Source organism: Chinchilla lanigera, unplaced genomic scaffold (genome assembly GCF_000276665.1).
Source record: "Chinchilla lanigera isolate Chin_1 unplaced genomic scaffold, ChiLan1.0 scaffold00001, whole genome shotgun sequence".
NCBI classification, from domain to species: domain Eukaryota; kingdom Metazoa; phylum Chordata; class Mammalia; order Rodentia; family Chinchillidae; genus Chinchilla; species Chinchilla lanigera.
In genome coordinates, this window is record NW_004955402.1 from 62,818,173 (window position 1) to 62,842,361 (window position 24,189).

General features: G+C 42.0%; 1 protein-coding gene across 2 annotated transcripts in view; it reads left to right on the top strand.

The window, feature by feature from the left end:
• Ctdp1 (CTD (carboxy-terminal domain, RNA polymerase II, polypeptide A) phosphatase, subunit 1) overlaps window positions 1–24,189 on the top strand; it is a gene marked incomplete in the record, with an annotated part of 96,429 nt that overhangs the window by 351 nt on the left and 71,889 nt on the right. For both annotated transcript variants that reach the window (XM_013511639.1, XM_005373116.2), the window contains 4 exon segments: window positions 1–128; window positions 20,330–20,413; window positions 21,202–21,295; window positions 23,170–23,298. In XM_013511639.1, the coding sequence (XP_013367093.1) occupies window positions 1–128; window positions 20,330–20,413; window positions 21,202–21,295; window positions 23,170–23,298 (435 nt within the window).

Below are 24,189 nucleotides of genomic sequence, written 5' to 3' on the forward strand. Positions count from 1 at the left end.
CCCGCCCCGACCCGTGCCGCCTCCGGGGGCTGCGTGCGCTCCGCGCGAACCGAGCGCAGGCTCAGGTCGGAACGCGCCGGCGTGGTGCGAGAACTGTGCGCGCAGCCGGGCCAGGTGGTGACCCCCGGGTGAGTGGGTCGGGCCGGGCCGGGCCGGGCCAGTGAGGGAGGGGTCTAGAGGGGGCTTTCTAGGGGGGAGAGAAAGGTCCCGGACCTTCCAGAGGGGTCAGGACCCTGGAAGTGCGAGGCTCGGCGTCTCAGCACTAAGCGGAAAGGGCCTTGAGCTGCAGGGGGACTTGAGAGGAGCTGCACTGGTTGGGAACTTTGAAAAGGAGGCCCAGGCAGCTGCGAGGCTTTTGAAAGCTGGGTAGTCACCACTTGTGATTGTTCCACTCCAGAGGCATTCTACGTTTAAATTCTTAGCGACCTGACGTTGTTCCCTTTTGGGAAACAACTGCACTCTTTTCTCCTGTAATAGAGAGACTGCACCTTTGTAAGTTAAGACAACTTGGGGTGGCTGAGAATACAGGACAACTTAGGCGAGTTTCAGGCTTGTTAATGAAATAGAAGCGGTGGAGGCGTGTGCATGTCTTTAAACTCTTGTAAACTGTGTGAAACGCGGTTGTAAAACCTGATGGTTCTGCATCATAACTCAGGAAGAGGCAGAACCCAGGCTGTGTGTGTCCAGGTGACAGGGTAGTAGTGCATCGTAATGCATGGATTCCATACTGTTGGCACCTGCGTCCTAACTTCATAAAAGGGTATGTTCCCTTTTACAGAGTGTTTAAATTGTCAAGTTTCAGTGCACATCTGAGTTCGCCAGCGGTGTGTTCTGATGTGGGTTGACCTGTGGGCATGTGTTTGTGGTAGTTTTGACTGTAAGGAACAGCAACTACATGGCGGTGAGAGCTCCTTGATGCCAGAGCTTCTGTGTGGAAAGGGCGTCATCTCTGTGTGGGCTGCTCATCACCCTCCTCTCATGGCTTCTACTCCTTTTTTTGTCTGACACCACCCTGCCTTTGTTGAGACTGTGTGCGACTAAGGGCTAGGTGTCTTCTGTCACCGATTGGGAGCATCCTTGGGTACTGTGTATATCAGAAGAGTTACCTGACCTTTGTTTAGGACTTAATTAGCACTTACTGTTAGTCCATGGGTTGTGGAGATAGAGTTCAGTGCTTCTCAATTCACTGGTAAACAGAAGCCCCAGAATTGGACAGCTTTTTCAGTTTTGTTCTGGTTGTTCAGAAGAGGTCCCCGAGTCCTGGACAGGTACATACTTTGGGCAGATAGCTAAGTGGTATACAGATTGCACATTAAATCAATTTAGTGAATCATAGCCACCTAGTTCATTGACCTGGGCAATAAGAAGTCAAGTAACTAGTTAGATGACAGTCTTCTTTTTGATGTTTGAGATCTTGTAGCATATTAGTGGTTTGTCTCAAGGCTCTGAGAAACTGAGTTGTTCCTCTTCTCAGGTGAAACGTCTTGGTGGCACTGAAGCTTGTCTTCCTGCAGTCCTGGAAGGCTCACTACCACCATGGGTGGCAGGTAAATCCCTACTTTAGGGAAAGCCACACATATTAGTAACTTGAATTTAAAATGCTTCTTTCCCTGTTTGCATTACTCATCTAAATTTACATGCAGGGTTTTCATTACAGTCCAAGGAGCACCATGGCGATGTCATATTCACACTTCCAGTGTCATTCTTGTGTACTTGCATATGTGCAGCTGACGGTGTAATAGGTCTGGGAAGGATCAGTTAACAAAAGCATCAAAGCCATGTTTATGTTTCCTCTGGCAGTCCTTCTAATCATTTCCTTGGAAAATCTTACTACTTTAAGTTGCCTTATCTAGATGAATTCCACGGATGTGTTTGAGCATGGGTTCAGTGCTACTCGAAGTACAACTGCTCTGGTTCTTGTGGGCTGCAGTCCAGCTCCTCCCAAAATGACCATGACACTCTAGTGGAACAGTTTGAAAATCACTAGATTATGTCATTTGTTGACAGAGATTTTGTAAAAAGTCAAGGTATTAGTGAAGTGTTTTACACAGCACTCTGACTGTGGTGGCTTTGCTGGCATCTGTGCAGAGAAAGTACAGGCAGTGTTCTCCATAACTCTTCAGTTATAGGCCATCCGTGATGATTTTCTGTAATTCTTGGATTTCAGCTAAGTAGGTGTTCCTTCATAATTTAATTGTACAGGTAGGGCTGGGGATTTAGCTCAGTGGCACAGCGCCTGCCTGGCAAGTGCAAGGTCGTGAGTTCGATCCCTGGTACTGGAAAAAAACAGAAAACAAACAAACAAAAAATAATTGTACAGGTAGAACATCCCTAATCCTAGAATCTGAAGTCCAAAATGCCCCAAAATCCTGAGTGTTATGAGTGCCAATATATTGCTCAAAAAACTTGGATTTTGAATTTAGATTTTCAACATATAAAGTCAAATCCAAATGTTAAAAAAAAAAATCCAAAAACTGTAAAATCTGAAGTACTGGCTCCAGCATTTGGAATGAGAGATAGCAATATTTGCAAGTCTTTCTAAGATGGATGTTTGTGCCTCTGTGTGATCAAGTAGAGAATATTGGATAGAATCCCATCCTGATTTGGACAGTGATTGGTATAATCTTTAGTCCTTGGTCAGTGAAGAGCTGTTTCATTCCTGCTAAGGACCCTGAGCCACAGTACTTCATTGTAAAAGTTTTTCTTCCTGATTTGTCAATGTGGCCGTGTCTACTGGCAGCTCCACAGCTCTAGGTGTGGTGTCTGTACACCAGATTTAGAGTGGAAAATGAGAGCGTCAGAGAAGAGGAACATAAGTGAAACCATCAGTATTTATTGGGCTTTTGTTTTTTGGCTTGGGATGGGTGGGTGTGTGTGTGTGTGTTTTGGTTTTTGAGACAGGATCTGTATGTAGTTCAGGCTGACTTTGAACTCACTATATAGTCCAGGCTAACCTCAAACCCACAGTGATCTTCCTGCCTGAGCCTCCCAAGTGATGGAGTTACAGGCATGTACCACCACACCTGGCTCCCCAGTATTTGTTTTTTGATAGTTAAAAATGTTTAGCTTGCACAGAGCAAGTCCTGAAATCACATGGCTGCTTTGATCACTGGGGACATTCGGGAACCGAACTCACGACCTTGCGCATGCCAGGCAGGCGCTTTTGCCGCTGAGCTAAATTCCCAGCCCCCACATGGCTGCTTTGTAGCTAATTTATCTTGACAACTCCCTAGAAGTTCACTCAAAGTCTCAGGTTCTTAAGATCATATTAGAGATTACCCTTTTGTTTACCCTTGAAAATACTTGCATTGAGTTTCTATAGACTAATTTTCCTTAGAGAACCTCTTCTTCATTAAGTCACATGTACTTATATAGACAGTATTTGGTTAGTTGACAGCTGATTTGAGTATGCTTAGGCCTCCCCTCAACTCATCTGAGAAGGCAGGAAGGGCTCTGTTTTATAGGCTGGGCTTCCCCTCTGCACAAGTTTTCTCATATCAGTGGAACTTCTGGCACTTGTTATAGCAGCATCCAGCTCTGCCAGCATTTCAGAACCTCCAGTAACAGTAGCATTCATGGAGGTCTGCCATTCTTAGGAGGACATGCCAGGACCAGACATAAACTGCACTTGGAAGCCAGACCCCTGAGCCCTTGGTCTGTGCTGTTTTGGTTCCTCACAGGTATAACTGAGCCACTGCTTGCCCTGATCGCTGATACTTTCTATGGGTAGTGTTGAAGTCACTGTCATACAGAATTCCTGGGAAGAGTGGTGTCTTCTCTGATGCCAGATCACCCCATTCCCCTGCAGGCATCATGAAGGAACTTATGGTCTTGGCATCTTTGTGTGGGTGTCCTTCCCATCAGTGTTTCTTCCTCTTGATCTTTCACAGGACTTGTAAAATACTTATTTTTGAAAAATGAAGCAAGGTCGCTTGAAATACCACACTTACTAGGCTGGAGCTTTGGAAGAACAGACAGTGGTAGTACCAGCCTGAGTGATGGTGTGGTTTTTGGACTTCGTAACAGTTGCTTTAACTAAGGTGGCTCTTGTCCTAGTTGACATAGGTTGCTTGACAACAACTTACGTTTTGCTGACATACCCTGTGTGTGTGTGGGGTGTGTGTGTGTACACTGAGATGAGTACGACATATGTAACCTGGTAGCCAGCTCATCTCAGGCACTGCTTCAGGGGACAAAGAATAAGCTCTGATCTTGACTATGTGAGGCTTAGAGCTTAAATCCAAAAGAGTCTTTTGTTTGTTTGTTTGTTTGTTTTTCCTGTACCAGAAATCGAACTCACGACCTCGCGCTTGCTGGGCAGGCGCTGTGCCACTGAGCTAAATCCCCAGCCCCCCAAAAGAGTCTTTGTAATACAACAATAACAAGACAAGGAAGACTCCCGTATTGGTATGTGTGAGTGAACCTTTTGTAGTTTGGTGGTGATGACTGAAGCAAATTACTATAGAGACAGGCAATGGGACTGTGGTTCCATAGAGCCTTCATATAATAGTCACTAGGTTGTCCTTTTTATTTGTAGGAAGGTTGTATGTTTTTCGTAGCTTTGTTCTGTCAGATGGAAGAAGGAACTTTCTTCCCTATGCAGATAAAGAAAGGAAACTGAGGTTCCACATTTGCAAGCTGCCTGGTGAGATGTGTGTAAACATTGTTCCTCCTCTGTGTGCTTACTCCCAGAGATCCGCAGGGTGGGGAAGTAGCTATACTGCTAGTGTATAATATTTATGTGAATTAAAATCATTTTGGTTGAAAAAATTCTGACAATTCACTGTCAGAAACTAAGTTTGGGAATTACTGGTTTTAACAAGCGATTTCTTAGTCTGTACAGATCTTCCTGCATTACTATCATTATTATTATTATTATTAGTCTGCTGTCATTCATGGAGAGACTCTAAAGTGCACAGAGAGAGAGAGAGAGGGAAATACATCAAGTAATGGTCATGTGAGGTAAAGGGTAACAAACAACAGAGGGTGAGGTTATGGACCATTTTAACTGATGTCTGACCTCATGGCTTGCTGCAGGAGGAGTGCCTCCTTCAGCCAGCATTTGGTGTGTCACTAAAAAGAATCATTGAATAAAACCAAGATAATTCCAGCAATAACAGTATTACTGTCTTTATTACTTTGTGGATTTTAGAATAAAAAACCTTAGTAACTTAGACTACAGTATAATCTAAAATTAACTTCAGTGTTATAAAATGAGGTAAGGAGAGGTGTTTAAATTCTAAAAACATTTCAGTGAGTGCACTAAAGTAATCATCTCCAGAAGTCTTGCTTTGGAAATAAGATAATTTCTTTTTCATCCTGTTATTGATAGGCTTAATGAATTAATACATTTTTTTAGTTAAATAAATCATCCTTCCCTGTTGACATTTGTACTATTTAAAAGATTACTGTATTAAAAAGACATTTATTTCTGAAACAAGGGAAATTGTTAGTTTTTATTTGAAGTCATTAAATTTAATCTGTACTTCAGATGGAGTTTTGCTTTATTTTTCTCAGTTTTTACTTAACACAAAACCATCAAACCTTTCTACTTCCTTAGTTTTGCATGCTTATATGACTTACCTTTGGTATATTTTTAGATATCTCTGGTCTAATCTTTAAATAAAGGCCTTTTAACCAGATGAGCTTTAAAGTGCGTCTGCCTAAAAACAGTGTGTAGGTTTTAAGAATTGTTTGTGTACAGCATTTATCTCTGCTCCCATTTTCTTCAAAGTTGAGTTTGCAATGAGTTAAATGAACCCAATGAATATTTAAATATAGAAGAATGAATGAATCAATTTTGTATGTATTTTTAAATAATTCACAAATACTGATGTTAAAGCCAGACATAACAAGTGATGCATGTCCATTGTCTCAGGAAAAGTGTTTTTATATTTAAGGGGAAAAGAAAATCTAGAGAAAATGGAATGAACCAATGTGCTTACAAAATATTTTTAAAGATAAATGTACTTAAGATTTATAAGCAGATATGTTAATGGCTTTTTAACTATTATTTAATATAATGCGTGTACAAAATTCCTTATAATTTCAAGAAGTCAAGCTAATATTTTACTTAATATTTGTGTTTCCGAGTAGCTTTTAAAAGACTATCAGTTTTTCAAATGGTTCTTTAAACTGTAAATACTGATTTCATACTATTTTGGTGTGTTCTGTGTGTTTGTTGGTTGTAAACTAGTGGGAATGATGGAGTCATTAGTCTTGTGGCTTAGCTGATCCTTACACCCCACAATATTGGTCTTTACCTTGAGCATGCCATAGGACACAATATTGCTTCATAAGGCTGGAAACTTAAAATCCTGGCTGTTGGAATTGTGAGGCAAGTGCTGCTGGCTGCATCCTTGGGGATGTGACTCCCCAGCAGAGGGCAGGGAGGGGGTGGCACATGCAGCTCCTGTATTTGAGACTGGCAGATAGGTGAGCTGCTATAGACTGAAGTGGCATTGTGTCCTAGTTAACAGAAGTGTGTAGCGAATCTTTGTTGAATGTTAATAGCTTAGCTGCCTCTGTAGATTTCTGATGGACTTGAGCTAACCTATTATTTTAATTCCTTCCCTGTTGGTAACCACTGCCAGAGCCTGGCCTGTCCAGATAGTCCAGGCTTTGTCGCAGCCCTGGTGGCTGCGCTGTGACAACCCATTTCTGGCTGCAGGTGGAATTGGTATGGGCAGTCTCCATCCAGCACCCCCATCCCTGTGGCTGCTTACAGACAAAACAAGAGTGCTGTTTCTTGTTAGCCTCTTTTTTGGGACAGTTTCAGGCTTAGAGAAAAGTTGCAAGAACTGTATAAATAATTCTTATATAAGCTTTACCCAGATTTCCCAAATGTTAACATTTTATCATATTTGCTTCATCTTTATCTCCTCTTACACATATCGTTTCTTTCTGAAGAGTTGCATGGTAAGTTGTTACGTTGTTAACATCCCCCAGTACTTCAGTTTCCTAAAAACAGAGGTACTCTCTTACAAAACCACTATACAGTCATCATGAATCCAAAATTAACATCATGGAGTACTAGTTTCTACGCTACAGACTTCCCCAATCTTCCAAGTGATGTCTTTAGTAGCAGAAGTAAATCCTGGCCCCATGTTGCACTGAGTTGTGTCTTGTGAGATAATTTCCTTCCTTCCTTCCTTCCTTCCTTCCTTCCTTCCTTCCTTCCTTCCTTCCTTTCTCTTTTTTGAAGAGAAAATAAACCAAACTTTCAAAACAAGATAATAGGAGAGTAACAATGGTTGATACATTGTTATCTTTAAATTAGTTACTCAGAGTAGGAGATACTAGCATTTAGTTGTCCAAACAAAATTAGCACAAACCTTTCTTCTTAATGAACTAAGAGAAATTAGTGGTGTAACTATATATTTCTTCTTTTAAGCATTGCCTCTCCTTTTCTCCATTCCCCCATCCCAGTTTCTCTTTCTTTTTGAAGTTTCTTCCCATTTTACAGTGTTGTATATTTTGGATCTTATTTGCTCTTTCAGCTTCTCACACGAGGGAGACAATGCAATGTTTACATGTGTGTATCTGGTTTATTTCACATATGAGTATGGTCTTGAGTTGTGTCCATTTACCTGTAAAAGCCTCCAGTTTATCCCTCTTTATGGCTGAGTAGTCCTCCATTCTATAAAAAGACTGTATCTTTTTTTATCCATTCCTCAGTTGATGAGTATTTGGATTGTTTTCAAGATCTAGGTATTACAGATTGTGCTGCTATAAACATGGGTGCATGTATATCACTGTTAAGATGTTTTTAATTCTTCTGGGAAGACACTAGAAGGGTAATAGCTGAGTCAAGTGAGACTTCTAATCCTAGTTTACTGAGGAATCTCCACACTGATTTCCATACTGGTTGCACCAGTTTACACTCCCACCAACAGTGGAAAAGGGTTCCTTTTCCCCCACAGCTCCTCCAGTATTTATTATTGATTGATTTCTTGATAATAGCCATTCTTTCCGGTGAGAGATAGAATCTCAGTGTTTTTTAATTTGCACCTCACAAATGACCAGTGATGTTGAACATTTTTTTATGTACGTATTTTTCATTTGTATTTCTTCATCTGGGAAGTGTGCATTCATCTCAGATGCCCATTTTTGGATTGGGTCTTTAAATTTGGGACGTCTAATTTTTTTGAGTTCTTTATATGTTCTCAATAGTAATCCTTTGTCTGAGGAACAGCTGGCAAACGTTTTTTCCCACATTGTGGGTTTTCTCTTCACTCTGTTGGTGGTTTCTCTTGCTGTGCAAAAGCTTTTTAATAAGATGAGATCCCAGTTGTTAATTCTTTGTGATAGTGCCTGCATGATTGGGGTTTTATTCATAAAGTCTTTGCCTACACACCAGTGTCTTCAAGAGTTTTACCCATTCTATTTTGCAGCAGATTTAGTGTTTCTGTTTTAATATTCAGATCTTTGATCTATTTCAAATTTAGTTGAGGGCATGGTGAAAGATATGGGTCCAGTTTTAATCTTTGGCTTGAGCAAAGCCAGTTTTTCCAGCACCATTTATTAAAGAGGCTATCTTTCTTCCACTGAATGTATTTGGCACCTTTGTCATTGATAAGGTGGTTGAGTATGTCTGGAGTTGTTTCTGCATCTTCTACTCTGTTCCATTGATCTTTGGGACTGTTTTTTTTTTTTTTTTTTTGCCAGTACCACGCTATTTTTATGACAGTACTTTATAGTATAATTTCAAGTCAGGGATTGTGATGCCCCCTGCTTTGCTATTCTATTTGTTGCCCAGAATTGCCTTTCCTATTTCAGGTCTCTTCTGGTTCCAAATGAATTTTAGGATTGTTTTCTCTAATTCTGTGAGATATGCTGTTGGAGTTTTGATTGGAATTGTATTAAATCTGTATAATAGTTTTGGAAGTATAGCCATTTTCACTATATTCATTCCTCTTACCCAAGAGCAAGGAATATGTTTCCATTTTCAGATCTTCTCTTCAATCTCTTTTTTCAGAGTACTGTAGTTTTCAGCATAGAGGTCTTTCACATCCTTTGTGATTGATTCCTAGGTATTTTATTTTTTTGGATGCCATTGTGAAACGTGTTGCTTCCCTAATTTCTCTCACAGTGAGTTTGTTATTCATGTACAGGAAGGCTATTGATTTTTGAGTGTTGACTTTGTGTTCAGCTACACTACTGACTTTGCTTACTAAATCTAGCAGTTTTTTTAGTGGAGTTTTTAGGGTCTTCTTGTAGAATATCATGTTATCTGCAAATAATGATAATTGCATGTATTTAACTTCTAGCTTTCCTATTGTTATTCCTTTTCTTTCTTTTGTCTAATTAGTCTGGCTAAAGTTTCCAGGACTATGTTGAATAAAAGTGGAGATAGTGGACATCCTTGTCTTGTTCCTGATTTTAGAGAGAAAACTTCCAGTTGTTTTCCATTTAGTTTGGTGTTGTATGTTGGTTTGTGGTAGATGGCTTTTATCAGAGGGAGATAAAGACCACCATCTATTGCAATTTTCTGTAGGGTTTTTATCATGCATGGGTGCTGGACTCTGTCGTATGCTTTTTCTGCATCTGTTGAGATAATCATGTGGCTTTTGTCCTTGGCTCTGTTAATAAGGTGTATTACATTTATTGATTTTATATATGTTGAACCATCCCTGCATTCCTGGGATGAATCCCTCTTGGTCATGTTATATAATCTTCTTGGTGATTTGCTGCATTCTGTTTTCCAGTATGTTATTGAGGATTTTGCATCTATATTCATTAGGGAGATTGGCTTGTACTTCTTTCTTAGTTGGGTCCTTTTCTGATTTTGGTATCAGGGTAATGTTTGCTTCCAGGAATGAATTTGGGAATATTGCTTGCCTTTTAGTTTGATTAAAGAATTTAACAAGTAGTGGTATTAGGTCTTCTCTAAATTCTTGTAGAATTCAGCAGTGAATCTGTCAGGGTCTGGGCTTTTCTTTGTTAGTAAATTCTTAATTACATCTTCTGTTTCATTGATTGGTACTGGTTTATTTAGGATTTTTATATCTTCTTGATTCAGTTTTGGTAATTCATATGTATCTAGAAATCTGTCCATTTCTTCTGCATTTCCATTTTATTAGAATACAAGTTTTCAAAGTAGGTGTAAATGAACTTCTGTATTTCTTCAGGATCTATTGTGATTTCACCTTTTCATTCCTAATTGTGTGGATTTGAGTCTTTCTTTCCTTTGTTTTTATAAGGTTGGGTAAGTAAGGGTTTGTTAGTTTTATTTAATCTTTCAAAGAACCAACTTGTCTATTCATTAATTCTTTGTATTGTTTTCTTAGTTGTTGTGAGACAATTCTTGTCTTTTCTTTTTTTCCCTTAGGAGGCTGTTTAGAAAATGCCCTGTGGTTAGACTGTGGTTATGCATGAGGCATCCTTTCAGAAGACCTGTTACCTCACTTTGTCTCATTTTTGGAAGTTAGACGTGGTGGTATCTACAAATTCCTGTCCTGAAAAGTTACTGATTTTCCCATTGTAGTCAAGTATCTTGACAAAGATAACTTCATTAATCTGTAAAAACTCAGATTTTGACCCAGAAGCAGACAGTTCATTGGCATGGCTACACATCTGAGACTTTTTTTTTGGTAGCAGGAATTGAACTCAGGACCTTGCACTTGCCAGGCAGGCACTTATGCCTCTGAGCTATATCCCCGGCCCACGTCTGAGACTTTTTGAAGCTTGTGCAGGTTGCAGACTGTGACAAAGCACCCTGTGTTCTTCCCTGGACTTTCATTTGGCAATTCCTGTCTCTACTTCTGGAGCACAGAGCAGCCCAGAACTCTGCTGCATCTCTTCAAGCTCCACAAATACCAGAAAGTAGGGCTTGGTGGGTGCTCAATGAATGGACACAGGCAGCAAGGATAGGGAGACAGCATGTTTTGCTTTATCTTCAGCCGACACTTCTCCAGGACATCATGTGGCGTCTGAGAGTCTCTTCAAGCTCCACAAATACCGGAAAGTGGGGCTTGGTGGGTGCTCAATGAGTGGGCACAGGCAGCAAGGATAGGAAGACAGCATGTTTTGCTTTATCTTCAGCTGACACTGCTCCAGGACATCATGTGGTGTCTGAGAGTTCGAGCTTGCTCCTGCTGTCAGTGGAAGTGATACTGTTTCTAACCGCCCTTTCTTAGATTGGTAGCTACTATATTGACATTCTGTATTCATTTATCACACAGTGATAATGTCTAAATGTAACATTGGACTTCAGACCACTTTTCTGGATAGATGCATATTTGTGTTTCTTGCCTTAAGAAAATTATGTAGCATTTTGTTTTGCTTCTTTCTGAGTGAGCTAGCCTGGCCTGTGCTCATGGCTCTGTCCATTTAGAAATGAGGTGCTCACTGCCTGGGTAAGTGTAGGTGTCAGAAGCATTTAGGGACCATCTGTGCTGATCATGTAGCACATTGTTCAGGACACTACTTGACAGAGGGACACCGGACACTAGGGTCACATGGAGTTGGAGAGATTTAGGTTACATTTAGTAAATACTGTCTTTGTGGATATAACTTTTATGTGCTTACAGGTAGACGTAAGGTCACATGTCAAGGAGAAAACAGTTGAAATTTAAGATGTTTTATGAGGGATGCAGTAGTAATTTTGTATGTTACTCACTACGTGCTCCTTAAATAGCCACCTCTGAAGTGTCCCCTGCAGTGTTCCCTGCTTTTGGAGCTTTGCACAGCATTTGTTCATATGATCCTGGTGTGTGTGTGTGTTTGTGTTGTAAACTGTCACACTTAGCTGGAGCTCTCCATGTGGATCACAGTTTCCTAGTTGGCCACTGATCTTATTGGGCATCAATGTCTCTAGTACCCTGAGAGCACTGGGCTGCTGGGTGCATTTAGCTGGTAGACTAGATGCACAGGGGCAGCTTACACATTGCCATGTCATCTGTCTCCCTCTGAAGCATGGGTGTCCCATCCCCTGTGGCATGTTGAGCAGCAACCCTGACCTGCCCCTCCAGATGTTGGCCACTGCCCTAGGTGTGACATCCAGAAATGTCTGGAAACACTGTCCAAAGGAGCAAAATCTATACTGTAGAATAAGATTGCGAAAACCTTTTGACTCTAGTACAGAAAATTATATGACTTGTTCGCATAGCCAGTAAGAGAAAGATGTTGGAGAAGGTACATGTTTGGTCCACATTGCCAAGAGCATAGGGACGGTCAGACAGCTTGCAGCACACACTGTACTGTGAGCTATGCAGCCTTATTTCTTACGCTTTCATTTCCACCCTTGACTACTACCTCTTTCTCACTTGGGTTGCCTCTCTTGGATCCAGGGATCTGCCTAAGTAGAACTAACCATTTGCAGTGCTCACCCTGGGAGTTCTTTCCCAGCACTCACTTGTTTCACTTATATTAGATTGTTGTTTAAGTCTGTCTTCATCGAGTTTTTAAAGAATAGAATACTGTACACCTGCTGCTCAGTTTATGTCCAGTTTCTGGATACTGAGTCTGTTGGCCAGGAACACGCTGCCATGTTCACAGAAGTAGTCTGTGTGTGCCTCAGTGTTGAGCCATTGCTCCAGTGAAATGTAGAGCACTTGGCCTTCTTACCAGCCTGCCCTTGGAGCTAACTACCCATATAACTTTACCCCATCCTTAATGGCAGCTCAGTGCCATTATGAGATGTCACGTAGATTCCCATGGAAGACATCAGAAGTAGAAAATAGTAGATACTCACAGGCAGACTCCATAGGAAACCACAAAAAGGTGGACAGGTGGTCAAGGCCATTGAAGATTAAAGGAACTGTTTATGTATCTGACTTGATACTAAGCAGGTAAAAGCTGGGTGATCTGCTGCTGGCAGGTTGGGCAGGAGGTTGCACAGTGTGATTCCTTTGTGTGGCTGGTATGGGTACCTGGGACCTACTGATGAACAACGCAAAGCAAAGTCCAGCAAGCATGTTTGTTGAATTTGATTAGCTAGTTCTTAAGTTTATATGGAAATGCAGAGAATGTTGGATAGCAGTTTTGAAAAAGAACAAAGTTGGGAACTTTACAAGACATTATAAAGCTACAGTAATCAAGATAGTGTGATTTTGGTATAAAAATAGACACCATAAGCATGAAATAAATCAGAGCCCAAGAGTTGACACCCAAGTATGAACCAATGGATTTTCAACATGGTGCCATGAAGTTCAGTGAGGAGCCAAGAATCTGAACAGTGGTGCTTTACACAAGTGGATCAACAATTGTATACCCATGTGGTGGGCAGAATAGTGCTCCCCTCCCCATAGTCAGTGAAAGCTGTGACTCTGGGAAAGACCCAGAGACAACATAAGGACCTCCAACAATGATGGCTGGAGCTGAGGGCTGCAGATTTCTCTAAAAGGACAAGGGACAAGGAGTGCTTCTCCTTAGAGCCTCCTGAGAAGCAAGCTCTGTCTATACCTTGCCTGTGGCCCTGTGACGTCCATTCAGAGGTCAGACCTCCAAAACTGAAATAGTATATGCTGCAGCCAGTGGGTGTGGTGATTTGTTACAATGGCAAAAGAAAACTACTACAATCTGCATGCAAATCAAAATACCTTGGCTTTTACCTTACAGTTAAAAAGTGATGTAGATCATAGACCTAATGGCAAGATGTAAATTTGTAAAACTTCTGGAAGGAAAGGAAATCTTAGTGACTTTTGGATAAGGCAAAGATTTCATGATATAAAGACGAAAATGTGATAAATTGGACTTCAAAATTTAAAGTTTTGCTCTATGAAAAACATGGATAAGGAAAAACAAACATTGATAAGGAAATGAAAGTAAACTGCAGACTGGAAAAAAATCTTCACAAAACAGATACTCTGCAGGCATTTAGCAATAAAGTGAGTAATGCGGGCAGTCTTTTAACTGCACCCTCAGAGAAGGCACCTTGCTCTTGGTTGTCCTGATTCTCCATTTTTGCTTAATCTTTGATCATATAACCCTAGGATTGTTGAGTGAACCCATTGAGGTAAAGGAAAGTCTTCTGCGTGTGGGTGGTTTGACACACACTTAGCATTCACAGTAACATTTGTCCCAGAGCTGCAGTGGAGTTGTGACTTTTTGAAGGAGCCTTGGGTGCTGGGACTGGCTCTGCCCATCCAGGCCTCCCTCCTCTCCTCACTGAGTACAGAAGGAGCCCAGCCCATCCTGTATGTGCCTTGGATCCTGCATGGATGGTTGTGTTCCAAATCAGAGAAGAGCTGTATGAGTCTCCTTTTAGAGGGCTTATAGGACGTTGAGGTGCAAGTGTGGGTGAAGGAGAGAGGTGCAGACCAGGAAACCCATTAGAAGGGTGCTGGAGCAGTTCCCATGTGGAATGGCTCCTGGGACTCAGACCGGAAATTCGTAATAGTGCTTAGGTGGAGGACATCATGCTCCATCTGGGGGATGGATTTGAGTGTTGTGGTTAGGGTGGAGCAGTGCTCTGTATCAGGCCTGGCAGTGTGGAGTGTGGCAGGGACCCCTGTATGAGAAACCTGGACACCTGGAGTGTGAGGCTGAAGAGATGGGTGCTAGGAGCAGCATACCATGGACATACAGCCCACCAGCCAGTTGTAATCGATTTAGAGGGCACTGGTCACTTTGGGGTGTGGATGGGACATGAATGTCCATGAAATGTCGAAATATCTTTGGCCAGGTGTGATAACCAGAGGGGGAAGATGATTTGAGCAAGAAAGTAGCCATATGTGGTCCACCGTGGAATTGGACCATTCCTTTTTTTAAACTTGGGGAAACTGGGGCAGATTTTTGGGTGGAGTTAAAGTGATGTTGATAGCAAAGGGAATAGATTGATGAAACAGGGTGCTCGAGGAACTGCTAAGGATAGGGAGAGAGTGTGTGTCAGGGACACCCCTGGACCAGGCCCTGTTCTCTGAATCAGCGGTAGCTTTTGCGCCCTTGGTCGTGAACAGTGGGAAGAGAGGCCAGCACCTGTCGGATGCCCAGTGAGGACAGGGCCACCTTGCTCTTTTTGGTCTGCCTGTTCACTCACTACCAGCATCTGACTACCACTCACTTATGAGATGCTGGTAAACTGATTTCTGGAATTTTGAGAGTGTCTATATTTGGGGGCCTTTTTCACTGTTTATTTTTTTTAGAAACAGGCAGAGTGTTTCCCTAGTAAGGAGTGATTCTGTATCCCATCAGCAGCATGAGAGGTCCTGTGTCTCTATGTTCTCATGGGCATTGTTCCCTGGCATTTTCCTGTAGCCATTCTGGGGGCGGGGTTGCTGGTAGCTAGGTCTGGTTTTTCACATCCCTGTGGCCCAAAGGATGTGGAGCATCTTCCACATGCTTCTTTGCTGTCTGCTTACCAAAGTGTCTGCTCATGTCTTTTGACAACTTTCTAGTGGAGCTTTTTTTTTTTTAACTATTTAATTGTGAGATTTCTTTATATTAGATACTGTCTCTTTGTTGTGACTGTAATTTGCAGATTTCTTCTCCCAGTCTGTATTTTGTCTTTTCATCCTCACAGGGCATTTTCAGAGCAAGCATTTTTAATTTTGATGAGGTGCAATTTATCACCTTTACTGTTTATGGATGAGGCTTTTAGTGTCAAGTCTTAAGAACTCTGTCTAAACCAAATGTTTTCTCCTTCCCTCCTCCTCTTCTTTTTCTTCTTCCTCTTTTTTTTCCCGCTTCCTCTTTCTCCTCCCTTTCTCTTTTTCCGCTTTCTTCCTCTTCCTTTATCCTGTCATCCCTTTTATTCCTGTAGTTTTACATGTCTGTGGTCTGTTTTGAGTTATTTTTTCTTTTAGCCATTTATTTATTTAGAGTTTGTTTTCAATGCAGATGTTCCCATAACATGACGTTACTATGAATCAAAACATAAAACATACAGGTACAATATGCAATCCAAACAGGTACGCAGCATTCAGGTATGAAGCAAAAGGGAGTGTTCATTGACACACAGGAGCTTCAGGTCTGATTTCTTTCTGTGTAAGTTTCTAAAGACAGGGGAAAATGACTTGACTTATCAAGACTAGAGCAGTCCAGTTAGATCCTGGAACATGTAAGCGTCAATGTGTGACTGACTAGGTGAATACGAGTTCAGGGATTATTTTATTTTGTAAAAAGATTTCTGTAAAGATAGTTGTAAAAGATTTACTGCAAAATCAAGCCCTGTTTATGCCTTAGGGCCAGGAACATAAAGTGTTCTAAATGTGATCACTGTAGTCTGTAGTTTAAAAAAAAAAGTATTTATAGAAAGAGTATGAAAGTTTTTGAAAATTTAATGTAAGTTAACTTTTAGTCTTTCCTTCCCAAGTGCTTGATTTACAGTTTTGGCTCCTTTGTGTAGTTGCCTATTTCAAGATTTGTAATTTTATATGCAAAATAAACTGTATTTTTAATTGTCAAGAGTATTCAACAGCCAGGCATGATGGCACATGCCTGTAATCCCAGCACTTGGTAGGCTGAGGCAGGAGGATTGTCGTGAGTTTGGGACCAGTCTGGGCTGCATAGTGAGTTTAAGACCAGCCTGAGCCACATAGTGAGACCCTGTCTTAAAAAATAAAACAAACACACAAAAAAGAGTATTCAGCTTACATTGAAATAAAAATGCAGTATTTTGAAATTAGTTGAGGTCATTATAATTCTACCCTTAGGAATCAATTTAACTAAATGAAATGTTTTTGTTGTTGAATGAAAACAGGTAGTGGGAAAGGCCTACCCTTTAACTTTGTAAGGATAAGATTTACTCAAGATGCTTAGATTTGTCCTGGCACATGTTAGTTCCTGCACAAAAAGTCAAATGTGGCCTCAAATCCAGAGTCACAGAAGTGGCAAAATAAGAGTTTAGTTCCCAAGAGAACAGAAATAACTTAACAATGTGAAATTTTATCTAGAGGATATCAGCATTAAATAATTACTGCTGAAACAATACAGTGAGAACTTACGGGGGCTGGGGATTTAGCTCAGCGGCAAAAGCGCCTGCCTGGCAAGCGCAAGGTCGTGAGTTCGGTTCCTGGTACCGGAGAAAAACCGAAAAACCAAAAAAAAAAAAAAAATCAAACACAGTGAGAACTTACGGTAACACCTGATAGCTCCTTCTAATGCACGTATAGTCACAGAAGCTTTTTATATTATGTTTTATGGCCATAAAGATTTAGTCAACTAAATGGAAACTGAATCTCCAACCACATCCCCATCCTTTATTTCTAGGCAAAATCTATTCTTATTTTCAAGGTAGAGTTACGTGTCCATATGCCTTTGAGGAAATCATGTGTGAATTTGGGATGTTCTCTTTTCTCATCTTGTATGCAAAACTCCAGCAGAGGTACAGGGCTACATGGGGTAAAGCTAGAGTGAGAACCACTGACCGTAGGACATAGTTGGAGCTCAGTTTCTGGAGTATGGCTCAAGCCCCACCTCTTCCATCCCCAACAACCTCCCACTTTCTTAGCAAGGTGTTGAATCTTCCCTCAGCCCTGCCATCCCACCTAGCCCTCCTTCCCTGCCCAAGTGGGTCCTCACACACGCATTCTGTTCCCACACAGGAAGGTGTGTCCTTCTGCTCCCATCTGTGCTGCACACATGGCCATGTGTCCCTCTTGCTGCAGCTTGAGCTTCCCCCAGCCCAATACATGTCCTTATTACAGATAGGCTGGACACGGGACCATCACAGGGTGGCTGGACACAGAAGCTATGTTTCTTGGCCCTTACTCTTCTAGTTCTGGTTGTGTGGCAGAGGGGCTGCCTCAGTTGTTCTTGCAAAATCTCCCTGGCCTGACTTTTGTCTTGTTCTCTTCCTGTCTTATTTGTGGTGTCCTGTTTGTCATCTGAGTTTGCACAGATGGACATGTATCAGGCAAGCAGTGTGCTGGTATCAGGCAAGCAGTGTGCTGGAGGCTGGGTAGGCAGTGGTCCCACCAGAATTCTCTGGCCTGCAGTGAAATGGTTCAGGACCCCTCTAGGAGCAGGCTTGGGAGTGGGGGCCTAAGTGTGAGAAGCAGAGTGCTCTTGAATGGCCAGAGCAGGGCAGAGATGTACTGGTTTTTGGAAGACAGTCATGGCTGTGGAAACACTGCTTTAACCTCTTATTGAAAGGTGCTGTATCTTGGGATCTTTGCTCAACCACCAGGGTCAAGGCCTTGGTAGGTACTGACTGCCTGGTGCTTCAAATGAAAGCCAGTGTCCCCTGTTTGTACAGCCTTTAAATTTATCCATGATAATCCCTTCTTCCTAAACTGCTGCCAGATGACCAAGGGTTGGATATGAAGAAAGCTAGTTTTTGTGTTCAGATAACAAATAAGAATATTACTATACTAGGTAACAAGAGCAAAGTGGGAGGTGTCTTAATCCCAGACGTGAAGTTATATTACAAACCTACAGTGATAAAAACAACATACTGCTGGTACAAAAACAGGCATGAGGATCAGTGAAACAAAATAAAGGATGCATAAACAACCCCAAGCACATTCAACTATTTGCACTTTGACAAAAAGGCCAAAATATACTATGGAGGAAAATAGCCTTTGTAATAAATAATACTGGGAAAACTGGCTATCCATGTGCAGAAGATTGTATCTAGACCCATATCTCTCACCATATACTAAACTAAAAAGGATCAAAGAACTAAGTATTAAAGCAAACACTTAACTTGCTGGAAGATAAAATAGGTAAGACTCTTGAAGGCATAGGCATAGGCAAGGACTTTCTGAACAGAACCCCAGTGGCACAGGGAATAGTTCTGAGAATAAACAAATGGGATCACATCAAATTAAAAAGCTTCTGCACAGCAAAAGAAGCAACAGAGTGAAAAGACAACCAACAGCATGAGAAAAATTTTTTGCTAGCTATTATTCAGAGGATTAATATCTAGAGGATATAAAGAACTCACAAAGAAACTAGACCCCCACCCCAGTAAAAGACCCAGTCAAAAAATGGACAAATGAAATGAGTAGAGACTTCACAGAAGTACAAATGATCAAATACTTGAAGAAATGCTCAACGTCACTGGTCATTAGAGAAATCCAAGGTAAAACAACCATTTTCCCACCGAAAGAGAAGGGTAGGAAATCACATAATGCTGGCAAGGAACCTTTCTACACAGTTGGTAGGACTATAAACTAGTATAACCACTGTGGAAATCAATATGGAGATTCCTCAAAAAAACTAAAACTAGCTGGGCATGGTGGTGCACACCTGTAATCCCAGCACTCAGAACGCTGAAGCCAGCCTGGGCTATGTAATGAGTTTAGGGCCAGTCTGAACTACATAGTGAGACCCTGTCTCAAAAAAAAAAAAAAAAAAAAAAAAAAAAAAAAAAAACCACTAGAAATTCCATTTGACCCAGCTATCCCACTTCTAGATATCTTCCCTGAAGAGTTGAAGACATACCACAGTGATGCATGCATACTCTTGTTTGTAGTCATACAATTCACAATAGGTACGTCTTGGAAACAGCCTATGTCCATCAGCAGATGAATGGATGAAGAAAATGTGGTGTTTACACAAATGTAGTATTATTTGCCATAAAGAAAGATAAACTTGAGTCATTTATAGGAAAAAGATCCACCTTGAGGCAATAATGTAGAGTGAAATAACTCAAGCACACAAGCTTAAATATTGTATGATTCCTCTTACATGAGAAATCCAAATTGTAAATAAAGAACAAAATAAAAGACAGGTAATAGAAAGTAGGAAGAGTTTTCTCAAATGGGAGGGGATCAAGAGATGAAGGGAGGAGGAACTGATGGGGAGGGGAGGAGGAAAAGGGATGAAAAAAGGAATAAAGTGTGTTACGATGAAAAAAGGAAAAGAATAAAATGTGTTCATGTACTAACTACACAACAAAATAAACATTATGTACTGTAAATGTAATAAACTTTTGAAAGTCACTAAAAGTAAAGTAGAATGCTGAATAACTGTAAAAAAGAATATTATAATAACTCAAAAATTAGATGAATATGAGTGTGTCTATACTGGGATCATCTATGGGAGGAAACAACAATTTATTATTTTTGGAATTATACCATTTTGTTTCATACTGTATTAATGAACAAAGCTTTGATAGTTTTTCATAAAAGCTTTTTTAGTTTTTATAAACTCTTTATCCGAAGTGTAGAAGAAACATATATGTATTTATTGTATTTTAGACAACCTTAGTTTTTTCAGGTCTTTATTTGGTCCTACATGACAGAAACTCATAGGTAAAAAGTTCCTTCATTTTATAGTCAGGCAGGCTGAGGGAACAGGGCTGTGCAAAAATCAGGGGACCTGGTGCAAAGTCTCTGGTTTATTCTCTTACCTGCCCTTGTTCACAGTGTGTGGTATTCCCAAGAGATTGTAAATTCCTGCCTCCTGGTGACTTGTACTTGTTTTTCCTTGTATTTTGCAGAGCACTTCTGGTGAGATTGGAAGGATGTAGCCACCCAGTTGTCATGAAGGGCCTTTGTGCCGAATGTGGCCAGGACTTAACCCAGTAAGTGCCTGTGGGGAGCAGGGCACAGCACCCTCACAGTGTGATGTGGGTGGGGTGTGGGAAGCAGTATGGGGGCTCTGTGCAGGCCCTGTAGCCTCTGCCTTGGAGGGCAGGCACTCTTCCCTGCTTGCACTCAAGTCACACTGGTTTCCAAGGAACAGTCCTTTCTGTCTTTATTCTTCCATCTCTGAAGCCCCACCTTCTGCTGAGTGCACTCTTCAGGCATGACAGGAAAATGCCAGAGGATGGTTGTGGCTTGTTCTTATCCTTGAGGACGAAACCACAGTGGCCCCTGGAGTACCTCTTCGGAGGTGGTGTCCCTTACCCCCAGTCCTCCTTTCCCACGCTCTAGGCCAGCTGACTACTTGCACCAAGCAGTTTCTCTTCTCTGTTTGGCGTTGTAGGTGCCTGTCTCTGGACTCTGTATGTGTGTGTGTGTGTGTGTGTGTGTGTGTGTGTGGCGGGGGCTTTATTTTTCCATGTGACTTTGTAATTTATTTCCATGGAGAATTTTAATTGTGAGTATGACTGAATATGCCTGGCTATGGCTGTGACCTCTGTGCACCTTGACTGTGAGAGTGACCATGAGCTCAGTTTTTATATTTTTCTGTCTTCAGACTGTGGAGGATGTTCTTGTAGCTGCCCATGGAGCAGAGTTCTGTGCTGAGGTAACAGTATGTGTCAGCTACAGTGCGTGTTGAAATCCTGTCACTCATGGTTACATATGCCTTCTGTGTGCAGTTCCTCAAGTGCAGCTAATTTTTCATCTCATCTTTTTGCGTTCACAGGCTACAGAGCAAGAATGGGAAGCAGCATATGCCACTGTCCACAGCAACTGTGTCCATGGTCCACAGTGTGCCAGAGTTAATGGTGAGCTCTGAGGTAAGTAGGCACTAGGGTGCTGGGTTGTACAAGGCACTGGGACACCCGTCTGTAGTAGTAGTTTCTGAAGCATCCTTGCATCCGGTGGCTACAAGGTGTTGCCCTCCTGAGAAGTGGAGGGCTGCATGGTTTTGTTTTTCCTTTTCCTTCACAAACAAGTCTGCCCACATGAGTACCTGTAGAGGCTCTACAGCTGCCCGCCTCATGGGGAGGGAGCCTTCCTGGTGCTGTGACACACTCACCGGCTCAGGCTGGGTTTCTGTGAGCCAGATTCTAGCTGGAGAGACTATGATAGACACCTGGACACAGCACACTGTGGAGGCAGTGGTGTACCAAGAGGGTGTGCGGGACAGGCATGCAGGGAGAGCAGAGACAATGGGGACCAGTGAGGAGTGAGGATGATGGCACTCTTGGGCTGCCCAGCAGTGTGCATTGTCACTGGTGCCGGTGGAAGCCGTGGCTCAGACTGCTGTGGAAAGTGAGTGTACATGGATCCCTGGTGACAGCTGTAGTGCCGCTGGCCGAGAGCAGTGGAGCAACAGTCCTGTGTGCAGAGTTGGGAGCGGGGCACCATGTAGAAAATAGAACTTGGATGCTATTTCAGGCATCTAGTGGTTTTGGGATTTTGTTGTTGTTTGGTATCTCAGGAGTCACCCTGACAGCTCACATTTCCATAGGTGGGAGTTTGTGCGCTGTGGCAAGTGTGGGGTGTGCCCATCACCTAAGGACCAGGTTCTGCAACAGTTCTGTAACGTTCAGAGCTGTATTTTTATAAGTAGGGAAAACATTTTTCAGATTTGTGCTTTTAAATGATGTATACTAACTAGTGTTATTTTTGGTAGGAAAGGCAGAATCCCAAATACATACTTTTGTTTTTTTCCGAATTACTTTAAACAAATATAAGTATGTGTGTGTGTATAGTGAAAGCCAGAAAGTTTACGTTAGAAAGAGAAGAGTATGCATTCCTCCTATCGTGGCAGTACTATTTTTTTTTGTTTTTTTTTTTCTCCGGTACCGGGAACCGAACTCACGACCTTGCGCTTGCCAGGCAGGCGCTTTGCCGCTGAGCTAAATCCCCAGCCCTGTGGCAGTACTATTATATTAGCCTTTCTGAGTACTTCCTTTCAGGAATATGGCAGAAGTTCTCCTGTCTAACTTAATCTAGACCAGGAATTTGTCTGTGAATAACTAAATGCCAATTAAATTGAGAAGCATGATAGTCACCATGGTGTGTTTTACTTAATGAGTTATGTTGAGCCCTCTGTGGGAGATCAGGCCAGGACCCTTATCTGAGGAGAGCCCTGCCTTGGGCTTCAAGTATAGGTAACCCTGTTGCATTGTCTGAAACTCACCGGAGCTCATCAGATGAAGTGATTGGGATAAGCCCAAGGAGACCAAGCCTGGGGATTGTTGTTGGCTTCTGCCATCCCTTATATCTCTGGATATCTGGCCATTGGTTTATGTTTCTCCACCTTCCTTTCAGCTGAGCTTATTTTCTTTGTTAATTTTGAAGCTCAGGTTTATTAAGGTGGTCCAGGCATCTGGTTGAATTTTTATAGAGAAAACTATTTCATTTTCCTCATTTTCAGTGGTTTATACATTCAAATAAATTACAAAATCGTCACAACACAGTATGAACCAGACAGAACCGGCTATTGGCCAGTATGCAGCCTTAGTCAGTGGAAAGAGGCCCAGTTACAGCCAGCTGTGGGCCTCAAGTAATGTGTTGTCAGCCATAGTGAGATCCTGGGGATGTGAGGGCTTGGTTAGGAACATGTCGGTGTCCTTCTGTTCTCTTAGTGAAATTTTGGATGTTATTTTGGATCTAAATATATGTACTTGGTCATTTTTATTTTTTTTCTTTGTAACTCCAGCAAGCTGAAAAACTAGCAAGGGAAGATCAGCAACGACTACATCGAAACAGAAAACTAGTCCTCATGGTTGATTTGGACCAGACCCTAATCCACACGACAGAGCAGCACTGTCCACAGATGTCAAACAAAGTGAGTTTTGCCAGCTGTAACCAGGGTGGCTCTCCCAGATGCCCCACATTTCATCGTTCAATTCAAAAGTGCATTATCTTGTTTTTAAAGTTGGTTCTCATAGGTATGGCCAGATTTGGGGAACAGACTTGTCAGTCATACATATGACTTCAGGACAGATAGCCACTGCATCTGAGCCACTCCAGGTGACAGCGTAAGTGTGCTGTCACTGTTAGCATTTGCCAGGGATGTTATAGTAACATGGAGAAGTTTTGTGTGCAAGTCCTCACTTGCAGGTGTCAGCTGGCAAGTAAGGATTTGGAGACCTGTGAGGACAGTGGAGTGGGTGCCTCAGGAGTGTCACTGGAGGAGCAGTCTTGGGAAGATGCGCTGGTTGGGGTGCCTTGTATCTCTGAATATCTGGGTCAGGATACTTGGACCTCTGCTCAAGACAGCCTGGGCTGGAGATGAAAGTAGGAATCTTTGGGTAGCAGTTCTCCTGGGAAAAGTGACGAAAAGGGAAGGGGCCAAAAGTGGAACCCTGTTTCAGTGCATGTAAAACTTTCCCATAGTCTAGTTGCTTCTTTGGGATACAGCCAAGAAGTTGAGCTTCAGAAGCAAAAGGAGTTTGGTGCCTGTCACAAACTGCTCACCTGCAGGCCTATATTATGTATGCCATCACTAACAAGGAAGGCTTGTCAGTGTCGAGTTGCCATGTTTTAAAGATGTTAGCTGTTGAACAGATAAGATACAGCTCTTATTTTAAGGTCTTGGGTCTTCACAATGTAAAATGCTAATACTGCCTTGCAAGTGTTCTTTGACAGAAGAGGACTGAGCCTTGCTATGGCCAGGTGTAGAGTCAGGAAGATCATAGAAGATGGACCACACAGCCCAAGGGGGTTCCATTGCGGA